The following is a 15,310-nucleotide window of genomic DNA, read 5'->3' as shown; positions in this document are numbered from 1 at the left end:
GGGAAACCATGGGGTTATCCTTAGTCTCAAAGAGGATGCCTCCTTTTTCATTCACCACTGAACTTAATTTGTATAACCCCTTTTGACTACCACATCTAACAGACATCTTTATTACATATTTTCATCTAGATGTAGTAGTAAAGTGAACTTGAGAATAGAATACACCTGGCCCAACTTAGAGACGATGAGAAGAGGTGAGCTTATCAGCAAAAAGTCGTATCATAATTTTTTTGTTCTAGTCTTTTTCCTCTATTTCTCTTTAAAAATGTGCCATTTTCAGCTATTTCAAATCTGTGGTTCATCCTAAAAGTCAAAAATGTATCTTGTTGCTTTAAATTCCATCTAGACTTTTGAGTTCCCAGTTAGAGAATGTCCTTCTATACCAGGACATGTGTTAGACATTGTTTGTTATTAGAAGTAACCTAGAATTTTCATGCGCTGAAATGCATCTCTTTATTGAAGCATACAAAAATAAATAAATATATACACACTTATTTGAAAACAGATCGTCTCAACTTCCCTGGACTGCCAAGTCTACTGGGGTTTATTTGCAGGCTTGTGTGTGTGTGTGGAGGGGGTCTCTCTTTTTCTCTTATTATCCCTATTCTTGAGGGCCTGACCCCCTACCTGGCACAACCCAGAGGGGAACCTGAGAGCTTTTAAAAAACAGCCTAATTTCTTGCCTTTGGAGAAGTGAAGAGTGCCCCGCCCCCATCTATGAAAAGAGGCATTTGATAGTTTCAATGTCTTCAAATCAAAGATTTAGGTCTCTAACCCCCCACCACCCAGGACCCCCAAGGCCTACGAACCCCCTCCCATCCCGCCCTAACTGCTTTGGACTGGCCCAGAATCCTTGTCCCAGTCCACAGTTCCTGTGGGTCTGTACGCAGAAATCACAGAGGACCTGTGTTACTTCCCTTGCGAAGAAACAGAATTCTGGTGTAAATTTAGGTGGAAATCATTTTGTGTTTGGCCCCCAAAGAAGGGAAGCATGTGCCCAACCACCCCTGAGAAAAAGAACTTCCAGGGGCAAAGGAGCGAACAGGTAATTTAGAAGAAAAACAGAAAGTGGTCTCCGACTGCCCAGGATTTCCCTAGGAGTTGGGGGAGTTGGGGACGCCTGGACGCGTAGTCTTGGTGGTTGCGGAAAAAATAAAGATAGATCACGAAGCCTGAGGCTTCTCGGATCCTTTTCCGAGCAAATCCGAGTGATTTGGTGCGAGGTATTTTAATATTTTCCCCTTTTTGTGCAGTGGAACAAACACAACTTGGGCGCACCGCGGCGGCTCAGAGCCTGCCAGCCAGGCGGGCGACCGGAGCACCAATCAGCGCGCGCCTGCGCTCTATATATACGGCGGCCCGACCCAGGCGCGGCTGCATCGGCGCTTTGCCACTTGTACCCGAGTTCTCGATCTTCATCATGTCGGAGACTGCTCCTGCCGCTCCCGCCGCCGCGCCTCCTGCGGAGAAGACCCCGGTCAAGAAGAAGGCCGCCAAGAAGCCTGCTGGGGCGCGCCGTAAGGCGTCTGGACCCCCAGTGTCCGAGCTCATCACCAAGGCTGTTGCTGCCTCCAAGGAGCGCAGCGGCGTGTCCCTGGCTGCGCTCAAGAAGGCGCTGGCGGCTGCTGGCTACGATGTGGAGAAGAATAACAGCCGCATCAAGCTGGGTCTCAAGAGCCTGGTGAGCAAGGGCACCTTGGTACAGACCAAGGGCACTGGGGCTTCTGGCTCCTTTAAGCTCAACAAGAAGGCGGCCACCGGTGAGACCAAGCCCAAGGCCAAGAAGTCGGGCGCGGCCAAGCCCAAGAAAAGTGCTGGGGCAGCCAAGAAGCCCAAAAGGCCATGGGCTCGGCCACCCCGAAAAAAGCCGCTAAGAAGACCCCGAAGAAGGCGAAGAAGCCGGCCGCAGCTGCTGTGACCAAGAAAGTGGCCAAGAGCCCAAAGAAAGCTAAGGCTGCCAAACCTAAGAAGGCTGCCAAGAGCGCGGCTAAGGCAGTGAAGCCCAAGGCCGCCAAGCCCAAGGTTGCAAAGCCCAAGAAGGCTGCACCCAAAAAGAAGTAGGTTGCTGAACGTCTGCTTCTAAAACCCAAAAAGGCTCTTTTCAGAGCCACCACGGATCTCAAAAAAAGAGCTGTGTACTTTAACTTTGGTCCTACTTGTCTTGTCGCTCTACACTTAACCCCTTCTAATTTTTAATCCTAAGGCGGGTTTGGGCGCGAGCTGTGGCGGACACTACCTTGGAAGGGCGGAGAGGTCGGCGGAGCAGTTCAGTGGGCGGGTAGACAGACCCTCGACCCCTCCCTGTGGGGTAGCAGCACCTTCCTGGGTCTGCCTCCCGGTCAGCAGTTTGCAAAGGCTTTCCGGCGCCTGGCGCACTTGGGACATCCGCCAGCCCCACCCCTCTCCTGTGAACAGCAAAACAACCACAAATACATTCAGCCAGTTTTCAGGCCGAAGGGATATTCCGATTGGGCTAAAAACCCATTCAAAAGTCCCGCCCAGTTACTGGGTTGGCTCCCTGCTCCAGCCCATGATTTTCACGCTGTGTTTCATTGGTTGGTGGCCGGCCTCTATCCATGTTCTATGTTCTCGGATGTTTGTTTTCTTACTGTTGCATAAACCCTTTTACTTGATAGAGCCAAGTGTTGTTTTTCAGTGGTTTTCCATGTATCCGAAAGTCAAGTTGGTGTCTACTGAGGGCGTTGGTAGCGTCCAACCCAGGGAGGAGAGTGCGTGTAGGCGCCCTTGCCCCACCTCCTTCCCAGCGTTGCGTTCTTTTAATTCCTGTTTACTGTGGCAGTAAAGGAACTAGTGAAAAACTGCTACGCCGGCGGCAACTGCTCCTCCGCCCAGGGCAAGGCTAGGCTAGGGATTTTTTTCTGTTCCTCGCATAGTTTAACTTTGGATAAATGTGTGACGGTTTGGAGCACATCAAAAACAACTTTTAGTCGGCCATTTTGTCCTGGCGGGCCGGTCCCAAGTCATTTTAGGTAACTTTAACATCTAAAAATCGGAGATGTTTTAAGTGTATTTTTGTGCAATCCAAATGTTTCTACACGAAAGAGATAAAATATTGGTAAGGTATTGGAAATGGGGGGGAGGCGTGATTTCTCTAATAAAGGGCTTTAGTTTTCATTAACAGTGTTACCTGTGGGATTCTTTCATATGCACGGTGTTTCTGGGTAGAGAAAGTCCAGCGCCCTGCTTTTATTCTGGGGGGGACGCAGGCGGGGGGCGCAAAGAATTTCTCAATTCCATTTCCTGGGACAGGGGCATGCCTGCAGCTCAGTACTTCAACCATTGCCACAAGGCCAAATCTTCTTGTTAATTGCTGGTTGTCGTGGTAGTGGCCCCAGAGTTCATTTCTCATCTTAGACACTATAGGAGAAACCAAGAAATCTAGTGGATAAAAAGAGCAGATTGGATCCAAGTGCAGAGAAAAGCAGCGAGAGACCTGTAGCGAATGCTGCAATGTCTGGATCTCTGTCCCCTTCTGAGTTCTGGTGCTTTGAGCCTTCTGACCTCCTGCCACTGGGGCCTCTCCAGTTGGCTCAGGTTGGGTCAAGTTGCAACAACCAGGAGACCGAATAAAGACACTCCAAATACAATATAGTTTGTGCTTATAGCACCATGTACTTACGTATGTGTCCCCTTTCTCCTTCAAATAATTTCAAGTCCACCATTTGCTTGATTTTCACATCAACTAAAAGGTAGGGGAGGAATCACTAAGCAAAGAGAGTTAATTTTCTTCATACCTCTTGTGAATGCCCTCTGGGGTGTAAATTTACTGGGTTTCTATAGAGTCGATCCTAACATTGAATGTTTCCTGCAAGCGTATTTGCATAGGTGAAAATTGTCCTGTCCTTTGAAACAAAACATATGGCTCAAAACCAAATATGAACATTTTTCAGTAAGGATAGAGGAAGGGTTCATTCACAGAGAGCTAAGTTATAGTAAAAGTCTCTAATTTTACCTAGTCTTGAGACACGGTCTTAAACAATGTTTTCTCAGTTTTTTGTGCATGTTCTTTCATTTTGTTCCATTCCCTCAATTGTTCGTATAGTCACTGACTTGGGTCTAATAAGCCATTCATTTGAATACAAAAACTGGCTAGTTTAACAAAAAGATCATTTTCTTGATTTTGTGTAGTTTATAAAACCTGCATCTTATTTTTAATTTAACTTTATGAGCTATTTTATTTATTATTTTATTTGACTGCGCCTGGGGCATATGGAAATTCCTGGGCCAGGGATCAAACTCCTGCCACAACAGTGACCGAAGACACTGCAGTAACAAGGTAGGATCCTTAACCCACTGTGTTAAAAGTGAACTCCAATAAAACATATTTTATTTTGACATTATTAGTATCATTTTCAGCATTCACTTACCATCATAAAATAATGTTGACAATAACAGTAATATATTCAAATAATTGTCCAAACATGGGTAATTAACCAAAAATGGCAGGGAATATTGCATAAACTAAACTGACTGATAATTCAACAATGAAAATTCATGCATGTTCATGAGTGATAGAAATGTAACCCAGACATTAAGGGTTACTTGCAGTGTATTTTATTCTAAACTTTTTTTTTTTTTTTTTTTTTTCCCCTATACGTGCTCTCATGGCTGAAAATTTAAACATCTTATTACGTCCCCTAGGCGATGCTCTGGGCATCATTTCTTCTATGCCTGAGGGGAATGTAAAAGGTAACTTTAGTTGAAATCCATGCCAGCGAGGAGAAGGTCCAGTACAACTGGTGATAACATCATTAGAGAATTTCAGAAGGGAGCAGGGATTTAGGGCACAATGGTAACAGCAATAATGTTGAAAGCTATCATTTCTTGAGAATTAATTTACAGCATGCCAAGCACTGTTGCTGACCACTCCAAATTTATTTTCCAACACATTCTTGTCACAGCACTTTGAAATGTTACTGAAGCTTGGTCACATTAAGTTTCTGCTCAGCCAATATATTTATACTTTGTGTAATAGTGCTGTTCCTCAGAAATGGAATAAAAGTCACATATGTAATTAAAATTTTTGGGTTTTGTTGCTGCTGCTTTTGTGTGTGTGTGTGTGTTTAAGGCCACATCTGTAGCATATGGAAGTTCCCAGGCCAGAGGTTGAATCAGAGCTGCAGGTTCTGGCCTATGCCACAGTCACACCACAGTGGTGCCAGATCTGAGCCACGTCTAAGACCTATGCCTCAGCTTGTGGCAATGCCAGACCCTTTACCCACTGGCAAGGCCAGGGATCAAACCCATATCCTCATAGCTATTAGGTTCTTAACCGTTGAGCCAAAAAGAGAACTCCCTATAATGAAAATTTTTCTAATAGCCGTATTTTTAGAAAGTAAAATCTATTTTAATAATATTTTAACCCCCTATAATCAAATTATTTCAACAAGTAATCTAAGGCAAAAATATTAAGGACTTTTTTATTCTATTTTTCATACTAACTCTGAAATTTAAGCGCATCTCAACTTGGACAGGTCACATTTCAAGTGCTTAACAGCCCCATATTGCTGGTAGCTACTATCTTGGACACTATAGCTCTATAGCAAATACTGTTAGGACGACACAAGAGAATACTTGCTCTGGCGTAGAATCAAGGTGTTTACAAGGCAAGATTTAAACTGACCTGGTTCTGAAGTCTGTAACTAAAGACCATAAAGTGCACATGGTCATCCTACCTACCTCATCTCATACCAGGCCTTTGAACAGAAGAATCTGATCACAGAATTTAGCCTACATCAGGACACTGCAGCCACTTCCCCATTCATCCCAAGGCCATCTGGCTCCAAGACAGAGTTTTATCCGTGAGGAAGAAACTAGATCTGATCATCCATTTTGGGGAATCTTATTGAATCAAAAAATATCTAGTGTTGATTTGGTATGAGACTCCGTGGCAATGATATTTACTAATAGTATGAATTTGGCCAATTCACTAAAATCTCTTGGGTTAAAGTTCCTCTGCTGTTATAGAGAGAGCGTGAGAGAACTTGCTTTGAGGGTTGTAGCAAAAGTGATATATGTATAATTCAAACAAATCAGTTCATGTTGTCCTCAATCCATGGAAAACTGTCACTATTAGCTATTAGACTGCTCCTTCCAATGAATCGGTGCCTTTTATTTTCTTCCTTCCATAGGGGCCTCTCTAAAGGAAGATTATTTTCAATACAGAATGGGTCAATGTCAATAACACCTGTGAAGTTGTCCCAGCAAACTCATCTGCACACTGGAATTGTTCCTATTGTTCAGAGTTGACTTTATATCCTCCCAGTGAACTTTCTCCTGGTAGCTCTCTTTGAGAATGGTACCTTCATCTAAAGCAACAGGAAAAGCAGTGCTCTGAGTCCGAGAGTCATGCAGGATCTGTGATTCTCAACTCAGAGCACTCTGCTGAGGTACAGTAGAACTTTAAGGGGATAGGGAAGGCGTGGATATTTTGGAAAAGCATAACCAGTGCTGAGAGGTAGATTTACACTGAAGCTAATGAAACTCTAGTGCCATATCCTGTACTTCAAGGCCCTGAAAGGGGTCCATGGGAGTAGGTTGATTTGCTCTTATTTATTTATTTATTGTTTTTTAGGGCCACACCCACAGCATATGGAAGTTCTCAGGCTCGGGGTCGAATTGGAGTTGTGGCTGCTGGCTGGCCTACTCCACAGCCACAGCAACTCCAGATCCTAGCAGTATCTGTGATATACACTACAGCGCAAGGCAATGCTGGATCCTTAACCCCCTGAGAGAGGTGAGGGATTAAACCCTCATCCTCAAGTATACTAATTGGGTTCTGAACTCACTGAGCCACAACAGGAATTCCTGTGAAGAATTCTAAATTTTACAAATCACACATGAAAGGAGCATGACAGAATATTTTCTAAATTTGAAAACAATCCTAAAAACATACATTACTAATAAATAGTGCTTTGAAGCTGAAATTTTGTCAAGAAAGTAAAGCAAATTGTGATCACCCTAAAGGGAATACTGAATTCTCATACCACTGTCTATACTGTTTAGAAAATATTACAAAATAATTGTCCTTTAAAGATGGAAACGGAGCATGTAGTCAAAAAATATGGAAAAATAAAGCATTATAGTCTTGTATTTAATAAAATGTGCTATTTTCTGAATTTCATGATGATGGTTTTGTCTGTTTTGTAAAAGTGGAACTTGCTGATTTTATTATAAATTGTCATTATCTAGTTTGCAATTCTGTTTGTAGTTTTGAGTCACCAAGTTGTGTAAGCTTTAGACCTCAAAAAAACCCTTCATTACTGTTACTTCTACTTGTGGAAAATTTAAACACATTTAAATGGGTGTTTTTGGGACATGGGTAATAAAGAGGAGAGCTCTAGAAATGCTGCCTTTCAGTATCTCAAATTCCCTTGACTTAAAGATGCATAGGCACATATTTTTGTTATATAAATTTAGTGGATCTCTGGCGGTGTGCTTTAGTTTTTAGTGCCTGAATCCCATTTGAGGCAAACCAATTGCAAACGTTGTGTAGATGTTTATGGATACTTAGATGAAATCAAGAGGGCTAAAAATATTGGCAGCACAGCCAAGGGTCTCTACGCAGAGGCAGTGATAAAACACTGCTGACATTACTGAACTTGAGAACTTAAGCAAACTACCGCATAGTCCCTTGGGTAACGCAAACCCAAAGATTAGGTTTCTTGTACTAAAACTTCTCGCCATTTAACTCTAAGAATTCAGCTATCTTATTACAGCTGCTTTTAAGTGAGATTGTGGGTGGCTCTGAAAAGAGCCTTTTTTCTACTGTAAAGAAAAAGCTTTTTTATGCTCTTTCCCCACGGATACGGCGGGCAAGCTGGATATCCTTGGGCATGATAGTGACACGCTTGGCGTGGATGGCACACAGGTTGGTGTCCTCGAAGAGCCCCACCAGGTAGGCCTCACACGCCTCCTGCAGCGCCATCACGGCCGAGCTCTGGAAACGCAGGTCGTCTTGAAGTCCTGCGCGATCTCGCGCACCAGCCGCTGGAAAGGCAGCTTGCGGATCAGCAGCTCCGTGGACTTCTGGTAGCGCCGGATCTCGCGCAGGGCCACTGTACCCGGCCGGTAACGGTGGGGCTTTTTAACACCACCAGTGGCAGGGGCGCTCTTGCGGGCCGCCTTGGTGGCCAGCTGCTTACGCGGCGCCTTGCCGCCGGTGGACTTGCGAGCGGTCTGCTTAGTACGAGCCATCACAAGTAGAGAAACACAAGTTGTGTCTGAAACGCGCCTAGGTTGTTCTCTTTAAATATAGTCAGAAGCATTCTGATTGGTCTTTTTAATTTTTCAAATGTACCGCGCGATAAAACCATTGGCTGAGAGGTGAAGGCGGGACCAGTTAATTATCGGAGAATCTGATTGGATGAATTACGAATTTTCAAATAAATGTTTCATTTCATCCTATTCCAACTACTCCGGGCATAACGAACCATTTCAGGACCGTGTTTACTTTTACCATGTTCAGAAAATGTGAGTGAGACTTGATTCTTCTATTCTTGAAATGCTCGAAGGTCGTGAATCTTGCCGGTCCGCAGGCGAAACTGAGTACAATTGTTGTCAGTCTTTCTCTTAGACAGTTGGGTTAGTTTTTAAATGTCTCAGCCTGGACTGCCCCTTTCCAATTCTGGTTAACTTAACTCCCCTAATCCCGAGATTCTCTTGTGAAACTACACAGAAGCGTTCTTAGGTGTACTATTTTACAAATTACCTTTGATATTGAACTAATGTTTGCTTACACTGTTGTAATAATTTCGCTTAAATTCAAAATTTTGAAAAAGCGAGTTTATTGGCCAAAGGCAAATTTCCTTACTTCTCGCTACTTCAAGGCAGCGTGATTCTCTTTCCTTTTTGTAGTTTTGTGGGTTACAGAATTTCCACCTGGTATACACTAAAATACTTGTTGTGAGACATCCTGCTTCCCTGGAACTGTTCTAACCTCACTGTGTTACAAGACAGACAACCACTAACACAGCATAACCTGGCTACCGGCTTTTTTGTGTGTGAAAACGTGGATGGCTCTGAAAAGAGCCTTTAGATTACTTGTAAAAAGGCTACGTGTTTTGTCTTGACTTTACTTGCCCTTGGCCTTGTGGTGGCTCTCAATCTTCTTCGGTAGCAGCACTGCCTGGATGTGGGACAGACAGGACGCCAGCCTGAGCGATGGTGACTTTCCTCAAAAGCTTGTTGAGCTCCTCGTCGTTGCGGATGGCAAGATGCAAATGGCGAGGTTTAATACGCGTTTTCTTGTTTGTTTTCGCGGGGAGCGTGACCTGCCAGCTCCAGGATCTCGGCAGTCAGGTGCTCAGTAGCGTCGCTAAGTACACGGGGGTACCCGCGCCAACCCACTTGGAATAATTGCACTTGCGGAGCAGGCGATGCACTCCTCCCACCGGGAACTGCAAACCAGCTCGAGAAGACAGAGTTTTGGCCTTAGCTGGAACTTGCTTGCTTGTTTACCGCGTCCAGACATAATAAAACCGTGAAATTAAAAAGAAAACACTGTGCTTGTAACGAGAAAACACCCTTCTAGGAAGAAAACTTTTTAAGGTCAGAGATGCGCCAGTAAGCTATCCGATTGGTTGAAATAGGTGCCTTCTTTAATCCAATAGAAAACGAGAGTGTATATCCCTTATTTGCATAAACCACTCTCCTCCCCATAATGACAATGTACCATGTGTATCCAATCAGAAGTGAGACTTCAAGAACCCTCATTTGCATTGAGCGACTATAAATAAATGGACTCGACTCTTCACACCACTAATCTTGACTGTGGAGACTGCGGTGAGTGTTTCTGCAGCGGTGAAGACACGCCATGCCTGAGCCATCCAAGTCTGCTCCAGCTCCTAAGAAGGGCTCTAAGAAGGCCATCACCAAGGCGCAAAAGAAAGATGGGAAAAAGCGAAAGCGCAGCCGTAAGGAGAGCTACTCCATTTATGTGTACAAGGTACTGAAGCAGGTCCACCCGGACACTGGTATTTCCTCCAAGGCTATGGGCATCATGAATTCGTTCGTCAACGACATTTTCGAGCGGATCGCCGGTGAGGCTTCGCGCCTGGCCCATTACAACAAACGCTCGACCATCACTTCCAGGGAGATCCAGACGGCTGTGCGCCTGCTGCTGCCGGGGGAGCTGGCTAAGCACGCTGTGTCCGAGGGAACCAAGGCGGTTACCAAGTACACTAGCTCCAAATAAGTGCTTTCATAAGCACTTCGTATTTCAAAGGCTCTTTTCAGAGCCACCCACTTTGTCAGAGAAGAGCTGTAACTGTTTGTCTTGGTTTAAATTAAATGCAACACTACTTGCGTTTAAAAATCTACTCTTGTGGTTGTTGATAGTTGAAACATTTCCCAAAGACTGAGCATCCAAGTGCTTATTAAACTGTTGGAATGCTCGCTCTTTTCCACAAAGGTAGAATTTTCTGATGTGGATATTGGAATTTCCCTGCTGGGTGCTGAGGCATTTAGAGGATTTCAGAGGATAGAGGATACCCTCAGGGCATGATAATCCAGCCTGCCCTTTGAAAGGGGGATAAGGGGGGGTTTGGTCAAGGCAGCAAAAAGGGCTGGTAGTGGCTTTTTGTTTTGGAGCCTGAACTCTGGCATTTGGGAATAAAGCCAAGTCGCCTGTGGTTCCTTTAACAAGCTGTGGGCGCTTTCATGGGGTGTTATCTCAAGCTATTTGGACGCGGTTGAAATGAGATTTTCTCGTTTCGCATTAGAATTGTTTACTGATGGCAACAGCCAGTCTAAAGCCTTTTCAATTTTACTCCCATCCCTGAAATACTGGCTCCCGTTTCCTGGATCATTTATCTTTCGGGGTGCCACTAGAAGCGCCTGAGAGGGAGGCATTATCGCTCTAGGAGGGACAAAGTGTTTGAATTTGCCGGCTTTTCCCGTCTGGCGCCACCTCGTCGGTGACCTAGCGGGGCCCCAGTTAGAGAGGAAGATGTGCTGGTTTTCCTCCGTAAACCTTTTTCAAAGAACCCGCGATTCCCAAAATAATCCTGATGGGAAGGTCTTTGGTTGAGGAAGAGGAGTCAGTGAGTGGGGTTGGCCCAGGTCTGGGTTTGAGTGGCAAGAAGAGCTGAGAAAATATCTGCAGATGGCTGCCTATTAGAAGGTGTAGGGGGCGGGATGGCGTATTTTCCTCCAGTTTATGAGCACCATATGGATGTGACATAAAACAGTGTATTTGGATGAAGAAACAGAACTTAAGTGTCTCCAAAAAAGACCAAAGAAAATTTAATTGTAAATGATCTTGTACCAGATCATACACCAGTCATCTGACTCCTATATGAGAAGCATTTTCTATCTCAGCATGCACAAAAAAACATAGTGGTGAAAGCTAGTCCTAGGAATTAAAATAATAATAATAATTATAAACCCCACACCCACATGAAAAAATAAATTACTCAACTCAAGATGAAGTTTAAGAATCACTGATCGTTAGGCTCTCCTCCTGGATGTCTGGGTAGTAGTATTATCTCAGCCTCTTCAAAATGATCTTCTGAGGTAGGGATTATTTTTTTCCCCCTTCTTGTCCTTCATAATGTCTGCCTGTATGCTTTCTTCTGTCTTCCTTTTCTCTCCTTTTTTTTAATAGTTGATATTTTACCTAAAACTGTGTGCTTAAATGACAAAATGAAGCCCAAACCTGAGCTCCTACACTAAAAGCTAGGCCCTTTTGAGATCTGTACTGATACCTGGCTGATTCTTAACAAGCAAACTTGGAAATTAAAAAAAAAAAAAAAAATTCAGATGAATTGGACTCACAGTTAACACCCCAAAACTATAGGAGAGTGGTGAGAAGCCAGAGATAAAAATTCACACATCTCCCCAATTGGATTCAGAAGAAACACCAATTTTTCTCCTTTAAGTATTTTTATAATGGCTGGATTAGAACCCTATTTGGATAATTCTAATATCTGTGTCATCTTGGTCTTTATATACATTGATTATCTTTCCTCACTCAAATGAAAAATTTACTTATTAGTATGAGAGAGATTTTATAAAAAAATAAATTTAACCTGGGCACTTTGCATGTGACTCTGGGTCTTATTTAAATTTTTTTTTTTTTTTTTTTTTGTCTTTTTTGTCTTTTTAGGGCCGCACCCATGGCATATAAAGGTTCCCAGGCTAGGGGTCTAATCCGAGTGGTTGCGCTGTCCTACGCCACAGCCACAGCAACACCAGATCCTTAACTCACTGAGTGAGGCCAGAGATTGAACCCACAACCTCGTGGTTCCTAGTCGGATTTGTTTCTGCTGTGCCAGCCATGATGGGAGCCCCTTAAATTTTTTTTTGTTTTAAAGGAGCTCCCCCCTTCTCCCTGTCTGGGATAGGAGGGGCACTACCTCATTATCAGCAGGTGAAAGTGGCAGTCTAAATTTCTTACTCAGTCTCTTTGACACTAATAGAGAAGTTCCTCATTATTCCTGGGTAGAGGTGTAAGTCCAGGATCACCATGTGGCCTCTGTAGGGATCAATTTTCCTTCTTCCCTTCCAGTTTCTTTGGTTGGTCTAATAATTAAATTGATATGACATCAGGGCAGCCCTTCCCAAGATGTGCCACTTTAGCATGCAGATCATCTGGAGCTGAAAGCAATCAAGGCTGAAAAGATGCAGGAAGAACCTTTGAACTTCCCCTTAAATGCCTAAAAGAGTTTAGAGGATCAGTTCCAGGAAAGCAGCTCTCACCACAAATAACTACAGTGTAATTTGAACTTGGTGTGGTAGACAGCGCAGACTAGCAAAGACCGTTTACTAAAATTCCTCTTCTGTTTGGCCCTGCAAACATTCATTTACAAAACATTTGCTTTTCTTCATCTTCCTATGAATTACCTCCCTACCTTTCGAAATCCCAAACCCCTAATCCCTTCTTCTCTCAGGCCCCAATTGTCTAACTTGTCCTTTTTTCTTATGGCCACAAACCCAGAAATTAAATTTGATTTTTTTCCTGTTAATGTCTCATATCAATTTAATTTTAGACAAGCCAGAAAACCTAGAAAAGCAGAGGAAAAAAAATGTCCTCCCCAACAACCACAACTTCTTTCCTCTCCACATGATCTTGTCACCTAGAACACTCTCTGGCACTTAACATGTGCTCAGCAAATGTATTTTGAACCAATGCTGAATGTACTTCTTTCTTGAGTTCTCTTGACTTTCTAATTCACAATGATTATCTTCTTCTCCATGTGTTCCTTTTAACATAAATTGCTTAAAACCTCCAGTTTGGAATGCAGAATATGGTTTATTACTTAAATTTCAGGTATATGCACCCCTCCCTGCCCTTTTCAAAAGAGAGGATAAAATCTTTGAGACAGCATCTGAGACTCAGAACCTGCGTATCTAACCTATCTTTTTACATCTCCACCATCTTTGAAACATTTCAAAGGCACTGAGACAGTGATTACTGATGTTTATTGCTATTGTTGATGGTGAAGATAATGATAAAAACTAAAAAGGAAGTTGAATGTTGTTAAAAACCATAGAAGTCAGAAGACTTGAGAGAAGGTAAAAAAGAAACAGAAAATGAACATCTTTACTTTCCTGTCTGGTTGCCTGGATGAAAACATGGGCCTCTTACAGAATTGGCTTAGTAGTAATTTTTCTCACATACAGGTTCTTGTTCCTTTTACTATCCTGTTTGACATCAGCAGACTTTGAGGCTTCCACCCTTAAAAATTCCTGAAATAGGAAGCTCCTGTTGTGGCTCAGCGGTAATGAGCCTAGCTAGTATCCATGAAGACACAGGTTCCATCCTGGCCTGCCTCAGTGGGTTAAGGATACAGTGTTGCCCTGAGCTGTGGGGTAGGTCACAGAAGTGGCTTGGATCTAGCATTGCTGTGCCTGTGGCATAGGCTGGCAGCTGCAGCTCCAATTCAACCCATAGCCTGGGAACTTCCATATGCCGTGGGTGTGGCCCTAAAAAAAAAAAAAGTCATGAAATAATAATTTGCCTCCATCTGGACCCCATTTATGAGACTGACGCGCTGCTACTGTGCTAAGAAGTCACTGACAGGACCCCATTTATTTCTATCTCATGTATCATTAAGAGAAAAAAGAGTTTTGTTCATAACCTCTCTTGATTTTCTGATGGTTTAAGACCAGACAGACTCTACAGTAATATTAGTATAATGTTTAATAATACATATGTTAATCTCTCTCTCTCTCTCTTTTTTTTTTTAGTGCTACATGTGCAGCATATGGAAGTTTCCAGGCTACCGGTCGAATTAGAGCTACAGCTGCCCACCTGCACCACAGCCACAGCAACTTGGGATCAAGCTGGGTCTGCGACCAACACTGAAGCTCAGGGCCTGACCCACTGAGAGAGGCAAGGTTGGACTCCACATCCTCATGGTCGGATTTGTTTCCGCTGCTCCAAATGGGAACTCCATCGTTAATCTCATTTTGAGTACTTCTGTGCTATGTGTTTGTTCCCTTATTTCCTAAAAGTCCCAAGACTTCATGTACTTATGTGCTGCAAAGTTCTCAGCCTTCTAAGAGCAAGAGGTCCAGTGTAGGAAGATGGAGTTTACTGAAGTACTTACAATACGGTATTTGGCATGAAAGTGAGAAAATGAGGGTAAGACGGTTGGCAGTGGCACTGGGGAATGATGACGACTTTCTCAGTTCAGAGTCCTTGGTCCCATTAACTCAGGTTTACTTTGGACAAAGTGAACAAACTGAGTCTTTCTGTTTCAAAATCTCTAAGACGAGGATAGTGTTTACTGTGCGTACCTTCCAGGATCATATATCGTCTAAAGGCGGTAGATGAATAAAACGGAAGATTTGCTGGATTATCCAATTCTTGCCTTCAGTTTCCATTGCTCAAATAGTTTAAGAAGACTTGGACCAGGACAAAGAATTGCTTGTTTCCTGTCTACCTCTTTTTTTTTTTTTTTGCAAGAGTTAAAGAGCTGGAACAGTTAAAGCAATGCCTGGCATAGAAGTACCTATCCTTTAAATGTTACCTATTTATAAATTGTTATGTGTGTATGCCTTTCCAAAAATCATGAGTCACAATCCCAGTAGCCAAGTGTAAGAACGATGAGAATAATCATTCCTGCATCTGACTGCGTTTAAGGATAGCACTTTGAGAAAACTAAATAGATTCAGTTGTTACTATTACAAAGACACATCAGACAAGATAATACACGAGCAAACAGAACTGACACTAGATGGGAATGCTGTATGCAAATGAAGGATTCTGGTTCTGATCTCCCATTGGTTATTTAATAATAGCCAATGGGAGAATTGCACGCAGTCTCCCTCCAGTTAGTATAAA

The 15,310-nt window shown here is 43.3% G+C and overlaps 2 protein-coding genes and 2 pseudogenes across 2 annotated transcripts; 2 read left to right on the top strand and 2 right to left on the bottom strand.

Annotated features, from left to right (window-relative positions):
* On the top strand, positions 1,421-2,061 carry LOC574051 (histone H1.2-like protein). The gene is given in 2 exon segments (NM_001025216.1): positions 1,421-1,834; positions 1,837-2,061. Coding segments are annotated over 2 exon segments (639 nt in total).
* On the bottom strand, positions 7,763-8,262 carry LOC110261480 (annotated as a pseudogene).
* Positions 8,386-9,652, bottom strand: LOC110261481 (annotated as a pseudogene).
* Positions 9,767-10,340, top strand: LOC110261486 (histone H2B type 1-B). The gene has a single exon (XM_021098434.1). The coding sequence runs from the start codon at positions 9,836-9,838 to the stop codon at positions 10,214-10,216; it is 381 nt and encodes a 126-aa protein (XP_020954093.1). The 5' UTR covers positions 9,767-9,835; the 3' UTR covers positions 10,217-10,340.

Source organism: Sus scrofa, chromosome 7, assembly GCF_000003025.6.
Source record: "Sus scrofa isolate TJ Tabasco breed Duroc chromosome 7, Sscrofa11.1, whole genome shotgun sequence".
Taxonomy (NCBI): Eukaryota; Metazoa; Chordata; class Mammalia; order Artiodactyla; family Suidae; genus Sus; species Sus scrofa.
Note: the sequence above shows the minus strand (reverse complement) of the source record. Positions and strands in the feature narration are given on the sequence as shown.

What these genes read in the sequence shown, in the direction of transcription:
- LOC110261486 (XM_021098434.1), top strand. Translation starts at nt 9,836, where the DNA reads ATGCCTGAGCCATCCAAGTCTGCTCCAGCTCCTAAGAAGGGCTCTAAG.